The following is a 23,352-nucleotide window of genomic DNA, read 5'->3' on the forward strand; positions in this document are numbered from 1 at the left end:
ATTATTGAAGAAGAAAGATTCGTCATCGCGTCTGACAGGTTTTTACTTGAAATCTTTCATAATGTTCAATAAATCAACTTTTCTTAAAGGAATGTACATTTACATTTAGCGTTTGCTCTTTAATCACAATGTATTTTAATAGCGGATATATGACTTGCTTGTTTTTATTATATATTTTCACATGCCGTTTTGTTTGCTGTAAAAGACAACAGTCTGTGTGAAGCGAATACAAGTGTTTATATTCCATGTGTTCTGATTTCATAAGATAGTTTTCCCTCTGATGAAGCTCGGAAATGTCATTCTCTATTCGAGTGTCGTGTTTGATTGTCGTCGATGCTATTTTTTATTCTAAATGCAGAACAGCGCTTTTTTTCAGCACTTTATTGGAGGGGAAATTATGGAACAATTATTTCATTTTCTTTCTGTGTGTCTTCAGAAGATGTGGAACATAATAATGGTGCCATTCGTTGTGCTTTTTGCAGCTTAACAGACGTCACGTGGTGTGGATGACGAGTGACATCAACAATTTCTTTACATCCCGAGTCTTTCCAACATCATGTTGACTAGCATTCCCTAACTAGAGCTCAAAGCCATCGCCATAACGCCACCTGCTGACCACATTAGTGCCAGTTTTTTTCTGCATTCAAGACTTTTTCTTCATCAGACAATACAGAAAGATGAGCAAAACAAAGGAAGACTATGATTGAATCGCACTGCATGTGTTTATTAGTTATTTTCTCCAATATTAGAAACAGTGCATCATAAAGAAAGAAACAATATCAAATTTAAACCATGAAAAAAGACGACAAACAGAAGCTGAAAGAAACACAATCCCTTATTTGCAGCGGTATAAACTTCGCATAGATATATTCATATTTACATATTAATTTATAATTACATGGGAGAAGAAACTAAATGTACAATGCTACAAAAAAGTATTTACAAATCAATAAATACACATACACACGCGCACAAACCAAATGAAAGGCAAAAGTACAAAGGACAATTTATATTGTACAAAAATTACAAAAAAGAACATACAAAACCAGAGTGTGTGAGTCTTTCTTTTTCTTAAATATTTCTTGACAGTGAAAAAGAAATGGCACCAGATATCTGTGGTATTCCGATCGGATCTGAGAGATCTTGGCAAATGGTTGATTTTCCTGAACAGGCAGTGCTGATCTCACTGGACTGAGACGCTTTAAAAAAGCGCAGAGATCTTTGGCCCTTTTGGTTTTGTCGTCATAAAACACAAGACATGAACACACATACAAAGACATTAAAACATAGCAAGCACATGCACACACACACACACACACACACACACACTCGTACAGTCACGTATAAAGGATCTGGGTTCTGGAAATATGGCAGGTCCGTGTCACCCAGCTTGTGTAGCGTGTGCATCCAGTCAAGAACATCACTGAACGACAGGTAAAACAAAACATACTCTCATTACAACTCATGTCAATTTCTCTTCTTGTGTGCAGATTCATATGTCATGTTGTTTCTCTCTTCTCAGCACAGGTTCATCATGACCGCAACACCAACAAAAAACTTAAAATCCTCATCTTTATTTCAAATGCCACGGTCAACAATTAGCATCGGGGACAAAAACGCAGCACACTGCAGAAGAGGTTTCTTCACGCATCAATGCACAACCGGAAGTCATTCATTTTCCACAGGAATTGGCGATGGGCGGCGACCGACTGATAATGCCATGTGGGACTTGATAATGCCTGAATAGGACTGAAGACATTGTAGCATGTGATCTCGATGAGATACTGGAGTCAAGATGGAGACGTTCATGAGCGACTGCACTGTTATACTAAAAAAAGACTGGAAATTGCTGGAATTTTGTTCATTATCCACTGTTCACTACGACATCATACAAAACCAATGACAGTCACTCGGCGTCGATTAACATCTCTGAATGTGTGAATGAAAGTGAGAAATCAAAGCATGAGACAGAAGAAGAGAGAGACGATTCATCGGCCTGAGCACCACCGGGGTAGTAACGAGGAAAAACATGATGCGTGTAACATTCTGATGAACACGTGCGGTCTCTTCCTGTCATGTGACCACAGCATCATGTGAAGGAGAACAGTGGCGTTCATAGCACGACAGATGCTTCTGTCTGGTTCAGTCCTCCGACGGCGAGCGCTGACATCAGAAGCAGAGCAATCCGTGACATCACAGACAACGGTTGGGAGATTGGGGAATGACTGTAAACATACAGATCGCCTCTCAGGGAGAGAGTTTTGCTGCGAGGTTGGCCGTGGTCCCTGCCAAACCCCTTATGACGTATTTGTGAAGTCCACTGCTAAAATTCAGCCACTGCTGTACTGACACAACAAGAGTTTGGAAAATCAGAAGATTCCTTTAGCGATTTTAAGACCTTTCTGTTTCATTCGAGGCAGCGTGGAGCTGGCCACGTGTTTGGTTCGGCCTGCTCTGGGGAAACCTCTCTTCTTCAAGACAAAGTCATAGTTGGCTGTGGAGTTCATTGCGTAAAAAACATTGGCGTTGTCGGGAATCTTCAGCTCTGTGTGAAAACAGAATAACAGGCCCTACTTTAAAATCAGGTGAAACTGAACTGATCAGCAGGCAAAAATCAGCAGAGGTACTGTCATTTTTAGATGTTTTATACTGTATTCATAGGTATTTTATGAAGACTGACCCTTGTCCTCACTGATTTTCTGAACCAGTTCATAATCCTCGGCTCGCTCACGGTCCAGGTTGTGTTTAACCATGGCTTTCCTCACTACCGCAGGAGTCTTATCCTGACTGGTGACCTGAAACAGACAAACAAAGAAGGTTAAAGGTTGGTTAAAGAAGACTCTACGTCTGTGTCAACAATGTGAGTACGAACAGCAGCTGTAGCTTGTTGACTAATAGGGAGGAGATTCCTCAATTCACATTGAACTCATCTTTTTATCGCTCTGGTTTACTGCTAAAATTTCACAAGCACAGAACAGCACTTATGTCTGCCGCAGATGTAAATAATGAGAACATGTGATAAACTGACTGCAATACTTGCAATCAGATCTTCACCCAAGTCCTCTAACTAGATAAAGAGAGTCCAGTTAAACTCAAAACACAGAAACATTATATATTATCAAATTTAAATTGAATGTCCTTGCTGAATCAAGTATGTGAACCTTTCTGTGTGTTGTGATCGTTTTGAGCAAGTAAAGGTCCCGCACATCAGCTGATAAATTCACACTCGATTCAATGAAACATCAGTAACTATGAGGTGGTGTTTACACGACACCGTTTTCAACTAAACACAGAAAACTTTTTATGCATTTTGGCTGTTCATTTACACCACAACGGGGTTTTGGGGGCCTGAAAATGCAAACTTTTGAAAACAGGTTTCAAAGTGCAAGTTTTTGAATACAGTTATTGTCTCCCTGTAAACTAAAAAAGTCATGAATTTGCGAAAACGGTGACGTCATGCACATGCGTATTATGTGTCTATAGGCACGTAGTGTTTCTTTGGAAAGTGACATCGCCATCTACTGGCCTGGCAGCAGAATACAGCGCTTTTGGTCGTTTACGCAGATCCGAGCAAATGGGGATCGTTTTGACGACGTTGTCACATGTTTGCGAGGGAAAAACTTTTTCGTGTTTAGTACATCATTGTCGTGTAAACGTACCCTAATAATTCTCTCTAGAGGTTCACAAACTTTGTCCAATAAAGATATTTACTCCTGCATCACTGTAGTCAATAAATAAATGAACAAATACAAAGATCTGTGCATTATTTGCGTATAGTTATATGACTAGATGAAGATCTGATCAGGCCCCCAAAAAAACAAACCAACAAAAGCATTGTAATTAATGTAGTTCTTGTTTACTTTTATGTGATAAACAGTTTTGCTGCTGTGTGAGTCCTGAAACAAAACCAGCTGAGAACAAATGATCTAGATGATTCTTCCTCACCAGTATGCTCTTGTACATGTTTCCGTTGTCTACGTCCATGCTGACTCTGATGATGCAGCAGTCGTCCACCTGTTGGTTGTAAAGCGGCAGAGAGAGAGACGAGTAACTGGACACGCCCGACACGGAGCGTTTGTGTGAGCGGGACGCCGTGACCGGTGTGGACGACACCGAAGACGAGGAGGCACTACTGGAGCCAGAACCTGAGCCGAGACCTGACGCATCCAGAGACGAGAGAGACGTGGACTCCCAGAACTAAAGGACAGACAGACAGAGATTGAAGATGTTTGCAGCTTGAGCTTCTCAATATCAGTTCTGATTTAAGCAGTGATAGAGGAATTGATGATTCCAGACCAGATAAAACCCACACCATCGTGTGGTGACCACACACACAAACACCAAGAGTCCCGACTGTGACTACAATGGTTGCACAACATTCATTTAAAATCTTGTTAGAACTGCTAACAGGGGGGTCTCATAAGATTTCATCTGTTCAGGCATTAGTTATAGACATGCATACCAGTGTTTCCTGCAGTGCTATTCAGCATTATTCTGTTTTGTTCTGTTCTCTGCATGCAACAACAAACATAATCATAAACAAATGACTTTTATGAGGCCAGTTCTTTCTGATGAGTAAGTTTAACAAATCAGTCTCAATCTCACAAGGAAGTTGGTGGTTTAAATAACCACTATGAATACAGTGATAACCAATGTGAAATTCAGTGTAGCACTTCAGTTTGTTTTAATTGTTAGGAACGCTTTCCAGTGCGGGGATTGGGCGGAAACACTGGAACACACCTTCAGAATGTGTGTATCGAGCAATTTGGGAACTAAAAAAGGTGATTTGGCTTTGTCAGTTTGACTTAGTCATTTCTTTAGTCGGGAGTCCTGATGCACTCAAAGAAAATTAAAAAATCAAACTAGAGTGATCTGCAACCAATTAACCATCACAAACACAAAGACACATATCAGAAACGCTGACACAATGAACGCCAGTGATGATGAGCTCGGCCAGAATGGATGAGAGAAATGACTGGACGGGCGGAGAGACCAAATGAGATGATAGAGAGAGAGTGAGAGAGAGAGTACCGTGGGTATCAGGTCTCCTGTAGGGCCGCACTTCCCTAAGGTAGAATTGGAATGTTTTACGAAGGGCGTGGAGGTCTACAGGAAGGAAGTAAAGCTACAGTCACTAATAGACACAGCAGAGCTCCGCAGCGCCCCCTCTCTGTGAGAGAGCGCACAACAGACTCGTTGAGCGTTTTCAGACCTGTAGATCGCTAGCTTTGTTCCGAAACAGGCACTTTAATTGATACAATGTTGCATTTTCTTCTTGGTTCAGTTCGCTTTCACAAAGCATAATTTCAAAGCATACTAAAATGTGTTTATGCAAGTTACATGTGAGTAAATCTCAAAGTATAGTTCACTTTTTGTGTGTACACGAGGGTCAGAGTACAGTGCATGTGACGCGAATTTCGTTATCAGAGGAGGATGTGCGTACTGTACAAGCACCGCCGAATTTTTGACACACATTCGTATTTGATTTTTATACAGTAATTATCCACAAGGTGGCAACCTTGCCCTGGGAGCATCAACTTACAATGTAGTCAAAGAAAACCTGCATAAATAGAACAGACTGGAACGCATGCGAGCTACAGTGACAATGGAGGCCTACATAGGCGAGAGATTGTGTGAAGAGGTTAGAAAGTACCCTCATTTGTACATCTCTAGCATGAAAGAATATAAAAATATGTTTACATGGGTTGTTACTTGTGGTGAGAGATTGCTTAAAACTGCACATGCGTTGAACTTTTCCAAGGCTCTGCATTCAACTGATGTATACCCAGGGCTTTAAACTGTCCTCTCACTGGTAAGATCAGGGGTGTCCAAACTTGGCCCTGGAGAGCCACTGTCTGCAGAGTTTAGCTCAAACTTGCCTCAGCACACCTGCTTGGAGGATTCTAGCCTATAGTAAGACCTTGATTAGTTGGTTCAGGTGTGTTTAATTAGGGTTGGAGCTGAACTCTGCAGGACAGTGGCCCTCCAGGAGCAGGATTGGACACCACTGGGTAAGATGCTCATAGTGTCCTCCATCAAGATAAATTAACAAGTTAACTCTGCTGGTTTATTGTGGCTTTATCTGTATATGAATCAAATTAATTAGAGCAGGAATCAAGGCTTCGTCGAGACAGGATTCTTGCTCGGTTAGGCGACATTTCAAGAGGTGCTCTTTGGATTTCAACTGCGATAACTGTGTTCACCCACAGAATCACACACTGTTGCTTTTTATGTGACTCATTAACCATTATGAGTTATGATACAGCTTGGTTCACTGGTCTGTTTGGGTTGCTTTGCTTTCTCACCACAGCAGAACTGCTCCATGCCGTTTTCATATATATGCCTAAACGAACTGAACTAAGGGAGAAAATGTGCCAGGTTCCGAAACAACCCCTCCAAAGGAGTCAGGTTTGAAAACACCCATCGTCTAATAGTCTAAAACCCTTGTTTTAGGGCAATGCATGATTGACATGCGAGTAGGCGGACTTTAGCTGCTGTCTGGGACATTACACTACAAATGCGATGTGCTACAAATCTGTAAATCTAGATATAGAATCCACAGTGAGAGACTGAAGGAAATCACCCCTGTCGTCTGGAGAGACACTGTAGGATAAACAAAGTAACGATAACTGAGCGTCAGTCAGAAGATCTCCTCACCTTCCTCTCCAGAGCATCTGGTGAATCAGAGATGAAGCTAATGTTGACCTCCTCCACGTCAGAGCTGCTCGATCCCGCAGACGTCACGCTGAGAGAGTCGCCGCCGTCGCCCACCGAGCCGCTCAGACAGGGCGGGAAACGCAGCTGATCGAAAGACTTTGAGTGGGAGCTGCCAGAACTGCTGCAACCAGCCTCACCCGAACCCACCGGCTGCCGACTTCAAGAAGGAGAGACAGAATAAACGACAACTCCGCAATAAGCACAAGAAACACTTCTGAATAAAATCAAAAGAACGGTTCAGTATGTAAGGAATACAAGTCTCATTTCTCAGTGAGCTTGTTGCAACGCATTCTGGGATTGCCTTTATATTTTGGCCTAAACAAGGCAACTAATCAGACAGCATAACTTTCTTGTGTACAGGGATGCAATGCAATGTAAGTCGCTTTGGGTAAAAGCGTCTGCCAAATGCATAAATGTAAATGTACTGTTTGGAATTATGCCGTCTAAGTAAACTGCTGACGAGACTTGGGAACAGAGCCCTAATGTGTCGATGTGACACTCAGCACTCACTCGCTCCATCTCTTCATGATTCCTGAGCTCTTCTTGGCTCTCAGCGTGTTGGAGGCCGATTCAGAGAGCGGCTCGATCTCACACGACTGACTGTAGCTGCAGGAAACAGAACAGAATTCAAGAGTGTTTGTGTGCGTTTATCTCTGCACATCTAAACTGATGCCGACGTCTTACCTCTCCGCCTCTGAGAGCTTCTCCACACTGGAGAGCCACGTGCTGAACCCAGCGACACGCCGAAAATTATAATTGTTACAAGCCAACTGTAACAACTTAATCTGCGCAATGACCTCAAACTCCTACAGAGAGAGACAGATCAACACAACTGACACGACACAAGATTCATCATCAGGAACTGTTCATTCTGTTCAGACGTACCTTCCTTCTCTTCTCAAAGTTGATCAGGCCTCCCTGAGATGCACAGAAAGAATCAGTTATTACCCACATCTGCAGCTGAAACACATTCAGTAGTAACAGCTAGTGTCTCATTAGCTGAACTGCAACACGTCGACTGACGGCTTCTTTAGGTCTGTCACACACCCATTACGGATCACACAGGGGTGACAGAATAAACATCTCAACTGGATGAAGAACAGGAGCACCTCCCGAATATACACAAAATGATTGTCTTTGGTTCAGTTTGTACTTGGAAGAACAAAGAATTAGTCTTGAAATCATTTATTTTATATAAACACAGCTGTTGGCCACAATTGATGAGAGAAAGGAGAAAAAGTCTCCCATACACTTGATGTGAGGAGGAGCACTATTTGTGAATCTGTTAAACTTATAAGAGAGACAGAAAAATACAGATACTCACGTCAAGATAGTCTTTCATGGCTGTGTCCATCATGACCAGATCCGTGAGGAAAGTTCCCAGATAAGGAATCGTCCCCTGCATTACAGTCTGAAGCACACAATCATTCTGTGAGTTCAGCAGTATAAAACACGACATATGAAGACAGACAGGGGGCGCCATTTAGATATATATTACACCGATCAGGCATAACATTATGACCACCTTCCTAATATTGTGTTGCTGCCAAAACAGCCCTGACCTGTCGAGGCATGGACTCCTCTAGACCCCTGAAGGTGTGCTGTGGTATCTGCACCATGATGTTATCAGCAGATCCTTTAAGTTTTGTTCAGCACATCCCACAGATGCTCGATTGGATTGGGAATTTGGAGGCCAAGTCCACACCTCTGCTTTGTGGCAGGAGCATTATCCTGCTGAAAGAGGCCACAGCCACCAGGGAATACCGTTTCCATGAAAGGCTGTTCATGGTCTGAACAATGCTTAGGTAGGTGGTACATGTCAAAATAACATCCACATGGATGGCAGGACCCAAGGTTTCCCAGCAGAACATTGCCCAAAGCATCACACTGCCTCCGCCGGCTCGCCTTCTTCCCATAGTGCATCCTGGTGCCATGTGTTCCCCAGGTAAGAGACACACACGCTCCCGGCCATCCACGTGATGTAGAAGAAACCGTGATTCATCAGACCAGGCCACCTTCTTCCATTGCTCCGTGGTCTAGTTCTGATGCTCACGTGTCCACTGTTGGCTCTTTCGGCGGTGGACAGGGGTCAGCCTGACTGGTCTGCAGCTATGCAGCTCCATACGCAACAAACTGTGATGCACTTCTTATAACTTTCTACCAGAAGCAGCATTAACTTCTGGAGCAGTTTGAGCTACAGTAGCTCATCTGTTGGATCAGACCACACACTCAAATCCTTACGCTGGCCCATTTTTCCTGTTTCTAACACATCAACTTTGAGGACAAAATGTTCACTTGCTGCCTAAAATATCCACCCACTAACAGGTGCCGTGATGAAGAGATGATCAGTGTTATTCACTTCACCTGCCAGTATCATAATGTTATGCCTGATCTGTATATATATGGACTAAAAGATAGATTAAAACAAAGATATAATAAATATTGATTGATAGACATATGAATCAGACATGAATGTTTATGGTTTCTGAATATCTCACCAGATCTCTCTGCGGCTGCTGTCTTTTCTGGGCTCGTTTAGGGTTGATCTCCAGAGTGGCAAATTTGGATGTTCCCTCCTGCCAAAGAGACACAAGCAGTGTATTTGTGAAAAATGTTCTCTGCGTTAGGATGTCCCCAAAAGTAGTTTATATTATTTATTTCTTAGATATAGCACCTAAAAGAGATCTGTCAGGTAAAGCAGTGAGTGTCACATTCGTACCTTTATCAGCAGTTCTCGGCTCAGCGAGTGATTGTTCTCGTCAGAGAATATCTCCGACAGCTCCTGGAAGATGCGAATGTTTTCTCGTGACACTTCATCCCATGTTTTCTTGAGCCGATGAACCGGGTTGCACTGCAGCGCCGACAGAATCGCACGCAGAGACGAGAAGTTCTTCAAGATCCGACATTCCTGAGCAAAGAGACTAATCTTAAAACCAACAGTCAACAAGGAATCGGACAAGCGATGAGTTTGTCATGTGATCAGACTGACTCTGGCTACTTGTATCCAGTGCTCCAGGATCCGCGCTCTCTGGGAGAACTTGAGCGTCCGGTCGCTCAGACAGGTGGAAATGACGCAGTTGGTGACGCGGTTAAACTGGCTGACCGTGGCTCTGATGGTCGGCGCCAAATGTTCCTTTCCTTTCTTATCTCTCTGAGACCAGATACTTCCCAAACAGTGATACGGCACCACCCGCTTAAACAGCTCCTGCACAACAACACAGAGTTACAGTTTCCAGCGTAAATCTTCCTCTCTCTGAGCTTTTCCAGTTCTCTTTACATACAGACCAGAGGATGAGATGTGTGAAACTCAAGCATGCTCTTGTGTGTGTGTGTGTGTTGCTCACCGCGTCCATCAGGGTGAACTGCTCCGCCACCACAATGGGGTCGAAGCTCAGGAAATCGGGTCGATCTTCATCAAACCCATTCTCTTCCAGCAGAGTGAATGCACAGCATCCCTGATCCAACACTGCACAGAGAAAGACACAAATACTGTTCTGCTGATGCTTTACTACCAGTAGATGGCGCTAACGTCCGGTATTACATGTCTATTCTAGATCAGCTTAGAAAGAATTATAACGCCGCTAGAAAGCATCAGAGTTGAGATGATGGACTGATTGTTGATGACAAACCCTCCTGGTCCGATTCCTGCTGGAGTCTCCGGTGGAACTGGCTCAGGAGGTTACAGGCCCGGCGCTCCAGGTCGGATCCCGGGAAGTTGAGCTGCAGGTAATGGATCAGGCGTCTCAGGCAGCTGTATTCTGGAGGCTTCCAGAAGTCCTCAGAGTACTGATCCAACCAGGCACCCAGGATAGAGGAGATGGTGCTGCAGAAACATTGCAGGAAATATATTTACATTCATGCATTTGACAGATCCACATTTGACCAGTTCATACATTCCCTGAGAATCAAACCCTAGTGCCGCGATCTGCTGTCTGAGCTTCAGGAATTCTTTATTATTTAAATATGTAACTTTTTAAATAACCAACATGCACATATGTGTTTCAGACATGAATCACGTACTTCCTGAGCTCTGTTCGCTCGTCAGCGGTCATTCTGCGCGCGTCTGCGCCCGGCTGCAGTTTAGCGTATCTGTAAGAATACACGCGCTCATATCACATCAAAATGTTGTAAAATTCATGAATTATTAAACAAATTCAATTTCAGGAGTAAAGCTGCTCTACAGAAGATAAGAGAGTCATTATTCAGATCAATTCAGTTTGTTCTTATCAGTGCAGTCAGATCAATAACATCACTGAATATTAAGTATTTTGAATATATATTGTGTGTGTGTGTGTGTGACCTGTTGAGCAGAAGGTCCAGCACTTGTTTGGTGGTGGCAAACGTCCTGTAAGTGCAGAGGAAGATGGTGACGTATGTGGAGTCGTTCCCTCTGAAGGCCGTCACCATGTACTCCACCAGACGCTCCAGCGTTCCGGCTTTAATGGTGCGCAGCTTACAGGTCTCGTACAGACTGAGGCCGGAGTCCGAGTCCACACCCATCCAGCGCTGACTCTTACTGGACGACTGGTACATCTGGACCTTCCTCAGCGTGATGCTGAACACGGCGCCGTCCTCCACCTCCTCACCGATCTCCTGACTCGCATTCTACACAGATGAAGAAGACGTTCACACGACAGCTGCTGTCATTTCACTGCAGTCTATGGTGTTAAAGGGTTAGTGTGCAAAAACAAAAATAAAGACTTTATTCAACAATCTCTTCTCTTCTGTCATTATCTTACGCAGGTGAGGCAGTAACACAGTGAAGCTTCCGTGTTTACGTCTGAATGCCAGCTTAGTATTGGCCAAAGCTGATCACATGAACAGCATCACGCAGGAGCCGGCCAATAATGAGTCGCCGTTGGACGTAAACAACATATGAGAATGACACAGAAGAGATTGTTAAATAAAGTTGTTATTTTTGTTTTGTTTTTGTGCACAAAAAGTATTCTCGTCTCTTCATAACATTAAGGTTGAACCACTGCAGTCACATGACTGTTTTAACGATGTCTTTAATAACTTTCTGGACCTTGAAAGTGTCGATTATATTGCTGTCTATGGACGAGTCTCTCGGATTTCATCAAAAATATCTTAATTTGTGTTCTGAAGATGAACGAAGGTTTTACAGGTGTGGAACGACATGAGGGAGAGTAATTAATTTTTGGGTGAACTAACCCTTTCTAATGCACAAGCTCAGGTCAGACGGGTGGATTAATTCTCTCTTCAGTATAAAGGAGTTTCAGGGTCACAGTTTCACAGGTTTCAGTCGATTAATCTTTGCTCTTGCTGTATAAACACACATCTAAACCAGTTTAGGGCTCGTATCACACATTCAACAGGTTGTTTATAAAATAAGTAACCAATGGAAGCTTGTTTGTGCTACGGAAAAAGGTAAGGTCAACTATTTTCTTGCACTTCTGAGTTTTCTGAGCAATTGCAAGCTGTAAATCCAAATTGTGATATATAAACTCACAATTCTGACTTTTTTCTCGCACTTCTGAGTTTATGTCTTGCAATTCTGAGTATCTAAACTCAAAATGGAAGAAAAAAGAATTGTGTGATATAAATTGGCAATTCCATTTTTTATTCTTTATTCCGTGGCGGAAACGAGCTTCCACAGCAGGTCTGAAGTGTTTCTCAAGGTCTCCGTCCGGCACTGACAGCCTCTTTGCTTCATAAACCCGAGGCGTCGGGATCTGCTACACCAGACCGGTTTAACTCCGGGAGAACTCAACCTATCACAGACAGAGAGACGCTTGGGATAAAAGCATCTGCTGCACGAGAGAGAGAGAGAAACGAGGTGTGTCGTGTTTCAGGAAGCATCAGTGATTCACACCGATCAATAACTGAAACAGAAAACAAGTTGCACAATCACCGTCTCTGTGTGTTTTCATCTCGAGAAACTAGGGATGAGCAAAACCACAAAATAACCAGGAGTTATTAGACTGTTTCCTCAAACACACTCTTCATGAGACTCGCTCGTGTTTCTGATCCGATACCAGACGCTGAATAAAGGAGAGAAACTCATATTCATCATCTGACCTCTTTAAATATGATCTATAAACCAGTCTTCAGGGAACATTCAGGATTCAGGTTTCTTCACGGCAAATAAAGCTCAAACATTACCCAGAGTGCTTTGCACAGAGAGAAGTCAGGGTTTTTCAGGTTTTCAGATCAGAAGCTTCATCAGATCAGTTAACAAATGAAGTAACACTGTCAGCTTCTGGCAAATGCATAAGCTGTAAAAATGTAAACGCAATAATAATCAATATTGGCACGACTCGAGAATGTTTCGTATTGATCCACACAGACTGATAACCAACAGACGGACGGAAACTCTCAGCATTACAGAACATGTTATTAGTGACGCCAACAACAGCACAAATATCACTGATTCACGCTGCAGTGCATGCTGGGAAGACTGCACACATCACAAGAGTTCTGCTGATGTGACCATCAAATACTTGTCAAGAGAAATCACAAATATCAACTAAACTTTATATTTTTACTGTATTAATAATTCACTGTAAAGCTATTAATAATGTGGAATTAAACATTTAAATGCATGTGCGATACATTATTTGTTTTTATAAATAATTGTAACCATTTTTATACATTACATCTTTATTACAGTATATGTATCGTGGCATAAGCACATGACATTTGTCTGCATAACAATTAAAGGGTGTCATAATATGCGGTTGCATTGATATATTACAGTACTCAACTAATAAAGTGTGTATTATGTGGCATCATCCATAATTTTTTATTTAATATTTCTGCAGGTTAGTAATATTCAAAACAATACTGCTTATAATATTACTAATCCAATAATAATACAGTCTGTTGTTTTATTGTAGGAGTGTCTCCTATATACGAGGTCAGTAATATCTTTATTGTTTATTATTTCTACCTCCAGGTGAGGTGTGTCCGGGTCCAGATGTGTGAATCGGTTCAGCACCGCAGGATTCGGCTCGTCGTGAATCTCGAGTCTCACAGATTCCCGGATGCTCCGGATCCGCCAAACACTGGCGTCAAACATGACGGAACCGAAGCCGAACTCACATCCCGCTACAAACACCATCGGTACCGAAACCCGACAGAACTACAGCAACACACGACCGAGACCATCACTGACTGAGAGACGATGAGAGAGAGAGAGAGAGAGAGAGAGAGAGAGAGAGAGAGAGAGAGAGAGTTCGGGCTCCGCCTCTTCTCCTCTCGGGATCATGATATCATTCCCACATCAGAACCACAGAAACAGAACGGGTGAGCAGGAGGAGGTCTGAAAGTGGGCGGAGCTTCGGGATGAGCCGCAGAGCGCCGCCTGCTGGAGGAAACACGAAACGACCTGCATATATCCAGTCATTGAGAGAATAGAGATACTTGACCCGACTGAGACGAGTTTACTTGACGAAAACATTCACCAGCAGCAAAACATTTAGTGTACAAACTCTCTCAAAACGCGTTCATGAGTTCATGAAACTTCCGTCGCACATCTGGAGTGAGTTAAACGAGCAAACTGAGTCCAGAGATGATGTCACTGCCAGTAACCCCCCACCCCACACACACACACACACACACACACACACACACACACACACACAGTGATTTATTAGTAACAACAGTCAGTTCTGACATTTAAAGTCATCATGAAATCACTCTGGACAATTCTTTTTTTATGGAATATTTCAGTGTTTATTATAAATTATTTATCATTATTTTCAATTCATGTTCCTCATAATCTTGAATCAGAATATCTCCCTCTTGCAGCATCTCTTCTCTTCTCTGATGATGAGGGCGGGGCAACCTGTCACTCACATGAGATCCACCAATAGCAAACCACAACCGTCCAATCAATTCCCCACAGACAAGAGAAAAATCCTGGAATGTTTTCCTCAAAAACCTTCATTTCTTTTCCACTGAATAAAGAAAGACATGGACATCTTGGATGACATGAAGGTGAGTAAATTATCAGGAAATTTTAATTTGAAAGTGGACTAATCCTTTAAGGGAGGCACATTCGCATACGGAAAACATTAAACAAACCGATCTAAACACAGTGATGTGATGCCTGTCTGATGACATCACTGACAGCAGGTCAGACACTGAGAAACCATCAGGAAATACGATCACATGTTGCAGAACAAACTCGACTTATTCTCTGCATGTTCAAATGAACTGAAAATGTCATGAGTGCGACTCAGGTGTAGGTGGACGCGTCATGTGACAGGAAGTCTCACACACACTTCACTGTCCCAGTGCAGCCCACAGGACACAGACGTGACGCGACCCTTGACCTGTGCCAGTGCTGTATTACCCACACTCGCAGGATGAATCAGTGGTCATGTGATCAAGCTGTGTACAGGACGGTCATCCATCCTCAAAAACAATCTCTGTGATACAGTAAAACCTGTCAAATACCAGCTGAGAACATCGCGTCCAACCGTGAGTCAAGAAATAAGAAGTCAGAATGAACTTACATCATTCAGCCAAAAACAAAATGGCTTTAAAACATAATAAACATTGTTTTAATAATGTAAAAATGCAGGAAGTTTTGTGTGATGGGTAGAGTTAGTGTAAGGGGAGAGTATATACATTTTGTACAGTATAAAAACCATTACGCCTATGGATAGCAAACCAGACGTGTGTGTGTGTGTGTGTGTGTGTGTGTATGTGTGTGTGTGTGTGTGTGTGTGTGTGTGTGAATGTGGCTCTTCAGTAGAAACACTGATAATGAATCAAACTGACCTTCACATCTCACACCACCTCAAACACACACTGCACACGTGTGAAAACGGATGACCGGAAAGATGGCAAGCGACACGGGACTTATTCTTGTTAGAAAATAAAATTTAAAAAACACAATAAATGCATTGATTACGCAGGGCTCTTAGGGCTTCTGTAGTGTCTCGTCTACCGTCGCTTGGTGAATTTTTGCAGGTGAATTCTTCATATCGATAGGAATCCCCACAGTCGTTCATGGATTCGCATGAGATTTGGCATCAGGTTCAGTTGTTCATGCAGATTTGTCTCGTTGTTCAACAGAAAGCTGCTTGATTTGAAAGTCCAGTGTGAGCTGTGATTCACACATCACTACATCTATTATTAGAAAAGAAAAACCACTACATTTCACTAACACGACCACATCTTTACAATGGTCAGCCTCTACTGTGATACGGTGAGAACCGTGGGCTCTAGATTAATGCAGATCTACATTCCTTCAGTTCACTGAACCCTGTGAAGACGCTTTTCTGCATTTGTTATGAAGAACTTCAGAAATGAGAGAATCTCCCTGTGTGACAGCGCCACCTGCTGTTTAAGAGCGCTCAGAAACTAAAGACGCACATAATCATGAGTCAAAACTCCACATGTTGACCTGATGTGGTGAGCTGTAGTTCAGGAGAGGACAGACCGGGTCAATCTAGACAACATCTGCTGATTCTCTTACTGACTTCATGTTTCACAGGTAAATTAACCAATACTGGACTCACATATCTGCATTTGACTGAACACGTATAACTGCGTGAGGTTATATACTGAGATTATACTGAGACTATATTGAGACTATTCTGAGACTATTCTGAGACTATCCTGAGATTATACTGAGACTATATTGAGACTATTCTGAGACTATACTGAGACTATATTGAGACTATACTGAGACTATTCTAAGACTATTCTGAGACTATCCTGAGATTATACTGAGACTATATTGAGACTATTCTGAGACTATACTGAGACTATATTGAGACTATTCTGAGACTATACTGAGACTATATTGAGACTATTCTGAGACTATACTGAGACTATTCTGAGATTATACTGAGACTATCCTGATGCTATCCTAAACTATACTGAGACTATCCTGAGGCTATCTTGAGATTATACTGAGACTATCCTGATGCTATCCTAAACTATACTGAGGCTATCCTGAGACTATCCTGAGGCTATTTTGAGATTATACTGAGACTATCCTGATGCTATCCTAAACTATACTGAGGTTATACTGAGACTATCATGAGGCTATCCTAAACTATCCTGAAACTATCTTGAGATTATACTGAGACTATCCTGATGCTATCCTAAACTATACTGAGGTTATACTGAGACAATCCTGAGACTATCCTGAGGCTATCTTGAGATTATACCGAGACTATCCTGAGGCTATCTTGAGATTATACTGAGACTATCCTGAGGCTATTTGAGATTATACTGAGACTATCCTGAGGCTATCTCGAGATTATACTGAGACAATCCTGAGGCTATCCTGAGGCTTTCCTAAACTATACTGAGATTATACTAGACTATCCTGATGCTATCTCGAGATTATACTGAGACAATCCTGAGGCTATCCTGAGGCTTTCCTAAACTATACTGAGATTATACTGAGACTATCCTGATGCTATCCTAAACCATACTGAGACTATCCTGAGGCTATCTTGAGATTATACTGAGACTATCCTGATGCTATCCTAAACTATACTGAGGCTATCCTGAGACTATCCTGAGGCTATCTTGAGATTATACTGAGACTATCCTGATGCTATCCTAAACTATACTGAGGCTATCCTGAGACTATCCTGAGACTATCCTGATGCTATCTTGAGATTATACCGAGACTATCCTGATGCTATCTTGAGATTATACTGAGACTATCCTGATGCTATTTTGAGATTATACTGAGACTATCCTGAGGCTATCTCGAGATTATACTGAGACAATCCTGAGGCTATCCTAAACTATACTGAGGTTATACTGAGACTATCATGAGGCTATCCTAAACTATCCTGAAACTATCTTGAGATTATACTGAGACTATCCTGATGCTATCCTAAACTATACTGAGGTTATACTGAGACAATCCTGAGACAATCCTGAGGCTATCCTAAACTATACTGAGGTTATACTGAGACTATCATGAGGCTATCCTAAACTATCCTGAAACTATCTTGAGATTATACTGAGACTATCCTGATGCTATCCTAAACTATACTGAGGTTATACTGAGACAATCCTGAGATTATCCTGAGGCTATCTTGAGATTATACCAAGACTATCCTGATGCTATCTTGAGATTATACTGAGACTATCCTGAGGCTATCCTAAACTATACTGAGACTATCCTGAGACTATCCTGAGGCTATCCTAAACTATACTCAGGTTATACTGAAACTATCCTGAGGCTATCTTGAGATTATACTGAGACTATCCTGAGGCTATCCTAAACTATACTGAGGTTATACTGAAACTATCCTGAGGCTATCTTGAGATTATACTGAGACTATCCTGAGGCTATCTTGAGACTATCCTAAACTATACTGAGGTTATACTGAAACTATCCTGAGGCTATCTTGAGATTATACTGAGACTATCCTGAGGCTATCCTAAACTATACTGAGGTTATACTGAAACTATCCTGAGGCTATCTTGAGATTATCCTGAGACTATCCTGAGGCTATCCTAAACTATACTGAGGTTATACTGAAACTATCCTGAGGCTATCTTGAGATTATACTGAGACTTTCCTGAGGCTATCCTAAACTATACTGAGACTATCCTGAGACTATCCTGAGGCTATCCTAAACTATACTGAGGTTATACTGAAACTATCCTGAGGCTATCCTAAACTATACTGAAGCTATCTTGAGATTATACTGAGACTATCCTGACACTATCCTAAACTATACTGAGGTTATACTGAAACTATCCTGAGGCTATCTTGAGATTATACTGAGACTTTCCTGAGGCTATCCTAAACTATACTGAGACTATCCTGAGACTATCCTGAGGCTATCCTAAACTATACTGAGGTTATACTGAAACTATCCTGAGGCTATCCTAAACTATACTGAGACTATCCTGAGGCTATCTCGAGATTATACTGAGAAAATCCTGAGGCTATCCTAAACTATACTGAGGCTATCCTGAGACTATCCTGAGGCTATCCTAAACTATACTGAGACTATCCTGAGGCTATCTCGAGATTATACTGAGAAAATCCTGAGGCTATCCTAAACTATACTGAGGCTATCCTGAAACTATCCTGAGGCTATCCTAAACTATACTGAGACTATCCTGAGGCTATCTCGAGATTATACTGAGACTATCCTGACACTATCCTAAACTATACCGAGGTTATACTGAGACTATCCTGACACTATCCTAAACTATACCGAGGTTATACTGAGACTATCCTGACACTATCCTAAACTATACCGAGGTTATACTGAGACTATCCTGACACTATCCTAAACTATACAGAGGTTATACTGAGACTATCCCGAGGCTATCCTGTGAAGCAGAAGCTAGAGATCGTGGCAGCTGTGCTGGCTGAAGCCCAAACATGGATTGTGGTGACGGCAGTAAGCGGAGACTGATGGGGCCCGACACAGGAGAACACAGAAAACTCACCACAAAACAAGACTGAAGTGCTGCTGTGAGGATTCCTGTCAGGAAAAACAGGCAGAAACCACCTCTGTAGCTCTATATCTACTCCTGAAGGAGGCGTATAAGCAGCTTAAAGAGTTAGTTCATCCAAAAACTACTAAAACAAATTCACATGAATGAAGCAGTTTAATCCAAGTCTCCTGAAGAGACATGATTGCTTTATATGATGAACAGATTTAGAAATCACTCATATTTCATAAAAAATATCTTCATTTGTGTTTGAAGATGCAGGAAAGTCTTATGGGTTTGGAAAGAGAGAGAAAATGAGGACAGAATGATCATTTTTGGGTGAACTCTCTCTTTAAGGGTCAGTGACAGTTTCTGCACATGAGTTTGTCATTAGAGAGTTTAATGTGTGTCAGTGCTCTCTCTACAGCACGGCTGTTTGGACACATGTGACTTCAGCTAGAGATCACCGCTGACACTTTGATGATTCAGCTCCTGAAACTATTATTAAATGATCTAACGGACACTGTGAACGAGAGGCAGTGAGGTCGCATTTGGGTGAATATGAACACACACACACGTGCAGTGCACAGCTGTGGTCAACGCACGCGGGGCCCAAGGGGTCAAACACTTCCTGTGTCCGATTTCACTCTGTGACTGACACAAGCACAGAGATTCCAAACCCAGACGACACGAGCACATCGACTCTCTGAATCATCAGAGCTGAAAACAATAACCCTGTTGTTTCTTCTTCACACTGAAGGTCTTTCTCAGATAATCAATCTTCACACACCTTCACAACACATTCATACTGGATCTGTCCAAAGAGAAACACACACACAGTCTAATCTCCACCTGCATTGACATCAAAATGTCTTTTTCTGTAAGTCTTAAAAACATCATTCATACATACCATGAATCAAACCGAATCAACAAAGTTGCGTATACTGCCCGGGAATAAATGAATCAAATAACTGAACGAATCAGATTGAATCAAATGATTCAAATCAAGTCGAATCAACGGAGCTGTGTACTCTGGGGCTGTGTTCGAAATCGCCCACTTTACCCTCATTCACTATTCCCTACATTAGTCCACTAATATAGTACACTTGAAGGAGTGAATTAGGACACTGGGTGCCGCTTTTGCAGTTTAATCTTGCTGTTTAATAATCAATTAAAAAGGAATGTATACCTGTATGATATTACGCAAAACCCACCCAGTTGCTACGCAAAACTAGCCCAATCGCATTTCAGGGGGGTACAAATCACATCCCCTGGGGTAAAATCAGCGTTTTTTTGGCGGGGTTCCCCTGGTAAAATTAGCATTCCAGGGGCTAAATATCACATCAACCCGCGGACATATTGCAGTGACCCCAATAACGTGATATTTAACCCCTGGAATGCTAATTTTATTATTCTGCATTTTATTATTCAATTCTGCAAGAAACACATGGAAATGGCAACAACTGTAGTGTATGAAATTGAAGCTACTCTGACATTTAACCACATAATACTTGTAGCTACCTTAATCTGACTGTTATAGTTTATTGTATTATTTTTGTTTGTGTAATTTTTTATATTTTCTCCAACAGCCCAAGCATACATACAGGCCTATAGAATGATGCGTAAAACAAATTAATAAGGAAGAAAACGGTAAATAATAAATCAGCTCCATAACAGATTCCAGTGATCGAGGGCTTATTGCGTTCCAATTAAACACGTCGCAAGAGTTTTGGCAATGATGTTCATCCGAGTGAATGAGACGGAGGGAAGTTAGCGAGGGAAGGGCACAAAAAACGGAAATAGCGCAAATAGCTTCCTTTGTTGGCAAACGCTATTTACACTAGCTCCGCCCACCAATGTCTGGTTGGGCCACTCAAGACGCGTGGAGTTCGTAGCGAGTAAGGCTCGCAGTGCTGGTTTTTAACGCGGTCGACGCGGGTTCGAATCCGCCTTTTGTCGAGCTTGCATTCATTTTCAATAAAAATGAAAACAAAAGAGATAAACGGCGACCGAGTGTTTATTAATATTAAAAGTGATTGGGTAGGGTTAGGGGAAGGTGTTTTTATCCCTTTAATAATTTTAATAAATATAATCATTTACACTCTGATATTATTGCATCCTGTTAATGTACAAAAATACTGAGGTGCAAATAATATCTGCCAATATAAAGTATAGATAGCATCTAATTACTGTTTACTCTTATTGCAAAGATATTTTTACATGGTGTAAATAGAATCTACTGATATTTGAACAGTGCAAATAGTCCCTGCCATAAAAACACTTAAACGCAGGCCAGTTGTAAACTCCTTGGTGCGGTGCATTGTGGGATTGAAGGAGTGCACTTGATAATGTCCACTATGGTTTCGGACACTACAAATGGCTGTCCCCTCGAACAGTGCCCTATTTAAGGGTATAAAGGCCGATTTCGGACACAGCCTGAGACACATGAATGAATCAAATGATTCAATTCGAGTCAAGTATCGCTTCCTCAACTGATTCTATTCAGTATTGGACAACATTTATGGGATAAACACCATATGAACATATGAAAATATAAATAAAACAGAAATAAACCATGTTCTCAGACTTATAACATCTTATAAATGAAGGTTTTCACACTGATGCCATAGAAGAACCTTACAGTGATCAGTTCCTAAACAAACATTTTTTCTCAGACATTTTAATCATCTAAAGAACCTTCAGTGCAATGCAAAGATTCCATGGATGTTAAAGGTTCCCATAAATCCCAATATTGAAGCTTTATTTTTAAGAGCAGCTGATTGTGGTGTGAGAGAGATACCTGTGTCTCCAGCATCATCATCATCATCTTCATCAGCTCAGACTCATCTTCATCATCGGTGTTCAGGGCAGATGTGTCACCCCTCATTCATGGCTCTGATCACACTCTGCCATCTCCGAACCGAATCGGAACCAGCGCGAATCTACTGGAAATGTTCGTCACTTCGAGTCTTTCTCTGATTATATTGAGAAACGCGATCAGATCAGATCAATATGTGAAATAATCCGACATCAATCCCCGCGTTTATCATCTATATAAACCATCGTGAGTAATGGGAATGAATCAGGGAGACGGAAATAAATCCATCATCGCCAATAAAATCATGATAATAAATTAGATTCAAAATGGAGGCGATGCTGAAGATCAGTCTGATTCCACATCAGATTTATATTTTACTGCATATATCATCCAGCATTTGTCGATCTCATCTCAGTGTCTCATTCATAATAAACATCAGATCGCGTTCACGAGTCCATTTAAATCCACCGATGAGAGAAAACGGTCGCAGAATCCGAATCGGGCCCGAATCCCGCAGAAACCGCTCCGATCGGAACCAGAACCCGCTGAAGATCCGAATCCAAATCCTCCTTTATTCCGGCACGAATCTCGTGTTGTTATTCGCTCGTGCCCTTGACACACATCCAGTTCTCGCTCACATTCTGATGTGGGTTTGTGGGTCTGCTGCGTGAACGCGCTCGGGACAAGGGGGGCGCGCGCGGGAGCGGAGGGCGTGTGCTCGCCGAAGATGACACCGTTCAACATACTGCTGCACACACTTGTGATCGGATGTACATTATGTATGTATGTTACAGCAGGAGTGTTTTATTTGCATTGATGCGGACCGTTATCACGTGACGGCTAATGAAAGAATCGCGCCTGCAGGAGGAGTTTCCATGGAAACAGAGATGCTCGACTGAGTATCACTGAACTGTGTACTTAAAAACTGCAGTAACGAGACAGTACCGGGATTATTATAGCTGACTAAAACCATAAATAAAGTGTTACTTGAAATATATATATATATATATATATATATATATATATATATATAGTGTATTTTATTTCAGTTAGTTGCCAAGGCAACATTTCTCATGATCAGACAGACCAGGTCGGGCACACTGCATTGTGGGATACTGTATGTAATACTGGTGTATACTGGACTGGCAATGATAGTAGATCATCCATGTGTTCAGAACACACCAAGGCTGTAACCATGTCATGTTATTGGGTAATATTTTTATTAAATAATTAAAAGATTAGAAGGGATTTAAGGGAATAACGAAAAAGAAATAAGAACGGTCTATTGTTGTCTAGTAATCAATTTAAACTATTTGCAAATATAAATATATTCTCTTATTATTTGTATGTCTAATATGTCAAAAACGCAAAACATTTCTTGTCTCGTCAAATTCAGCTATGAATTACATTAATCATACCTG

At 41.8% G+C, this 23,352-nt stretch overlaps 1 protein-coding gene across 3 annotated transcripts; it reads right to left on the minus strand.

The window, feature by feature from the left end:
* Nucleotides 1-703: 703 nt before the first annotated feature.
* LOC125252397 (ral guanine nucleotide dissociation stimulator) lies at nucleotides 704-22,855 on the minus strand. Of its 3 annotated transcripts, none has more exons than XM_048165657.1 (17): nucleotides 21,914-22,855; nucleotides 11,018-11,322; nucleotides 10,738-10,806; nucleotides 10,347-10,540; nucleotides 10,062-10,183; nucleotides 9,707-9,922; nucleotides 9,437-9,625; nucleotides 9,216-9,293; nucleotides 8,042-8,128; nucleotides 7,603-7,635; nucleotides 7,402-7,523; nucleotides 7,228-7,323; nucleotides 6,658-6,874; nucleotides 5,032-5,106; nucleotides 3,946-4,197; nucleotides 2,681-2,795; nucleotides 704-2,545 (listed from the first exon to the last, which is right to left on the minus strand). In XM_048165657.1, the coding sequence occupies exons 1-17, from the start codon at nucleotides 21,998-22,000 to the stop codon at nucleotides 2,370-2,372; spliced, it is 2,433 nt and encodes an 810-aa protein (XP_048021614.1). In that variant the 5' UTR covers nucleotides 22,001-22,855; the 3' UTR covers nucleotides 704-2,369. The 3 variants fall into 3 exon arrangements, with proteins under 3 accessions (XP_048021614.1, XP_048021612.1, XP_048021613.1); XM_048165655.1 differs by lacking the exon at nucleotides 21,914-22,855 and adding an exon at nucleotides 13,628-14,181; XM_048165656.1 differs by lacking the exons at nucleotides 5,032-5,106; nucleotides 21,914-22,855 and adding an exon at nucleotides 13,628-14,181.
* Between the last annotated feature and the right edge of the window lie 497 nt (nucleotides 22,856-23,352).

This window comes from Megalobrama amblycephala, linkage group LG18 (genome assembly GCF_018812025.1).
Source record: "Megalobrama amblycephala isolate DHTTF-2021 linkage group LG18, ASM1881202v1, whole genome shotgun sequence".
NCBI classification, from domain to species: domain Eukaryota; kingdom Metazoa; phylum Chordata; class Actinopteri; order Cypriniformes; family Xenocyprididae; genus Megalobrama; species Megalobrama amblycephala.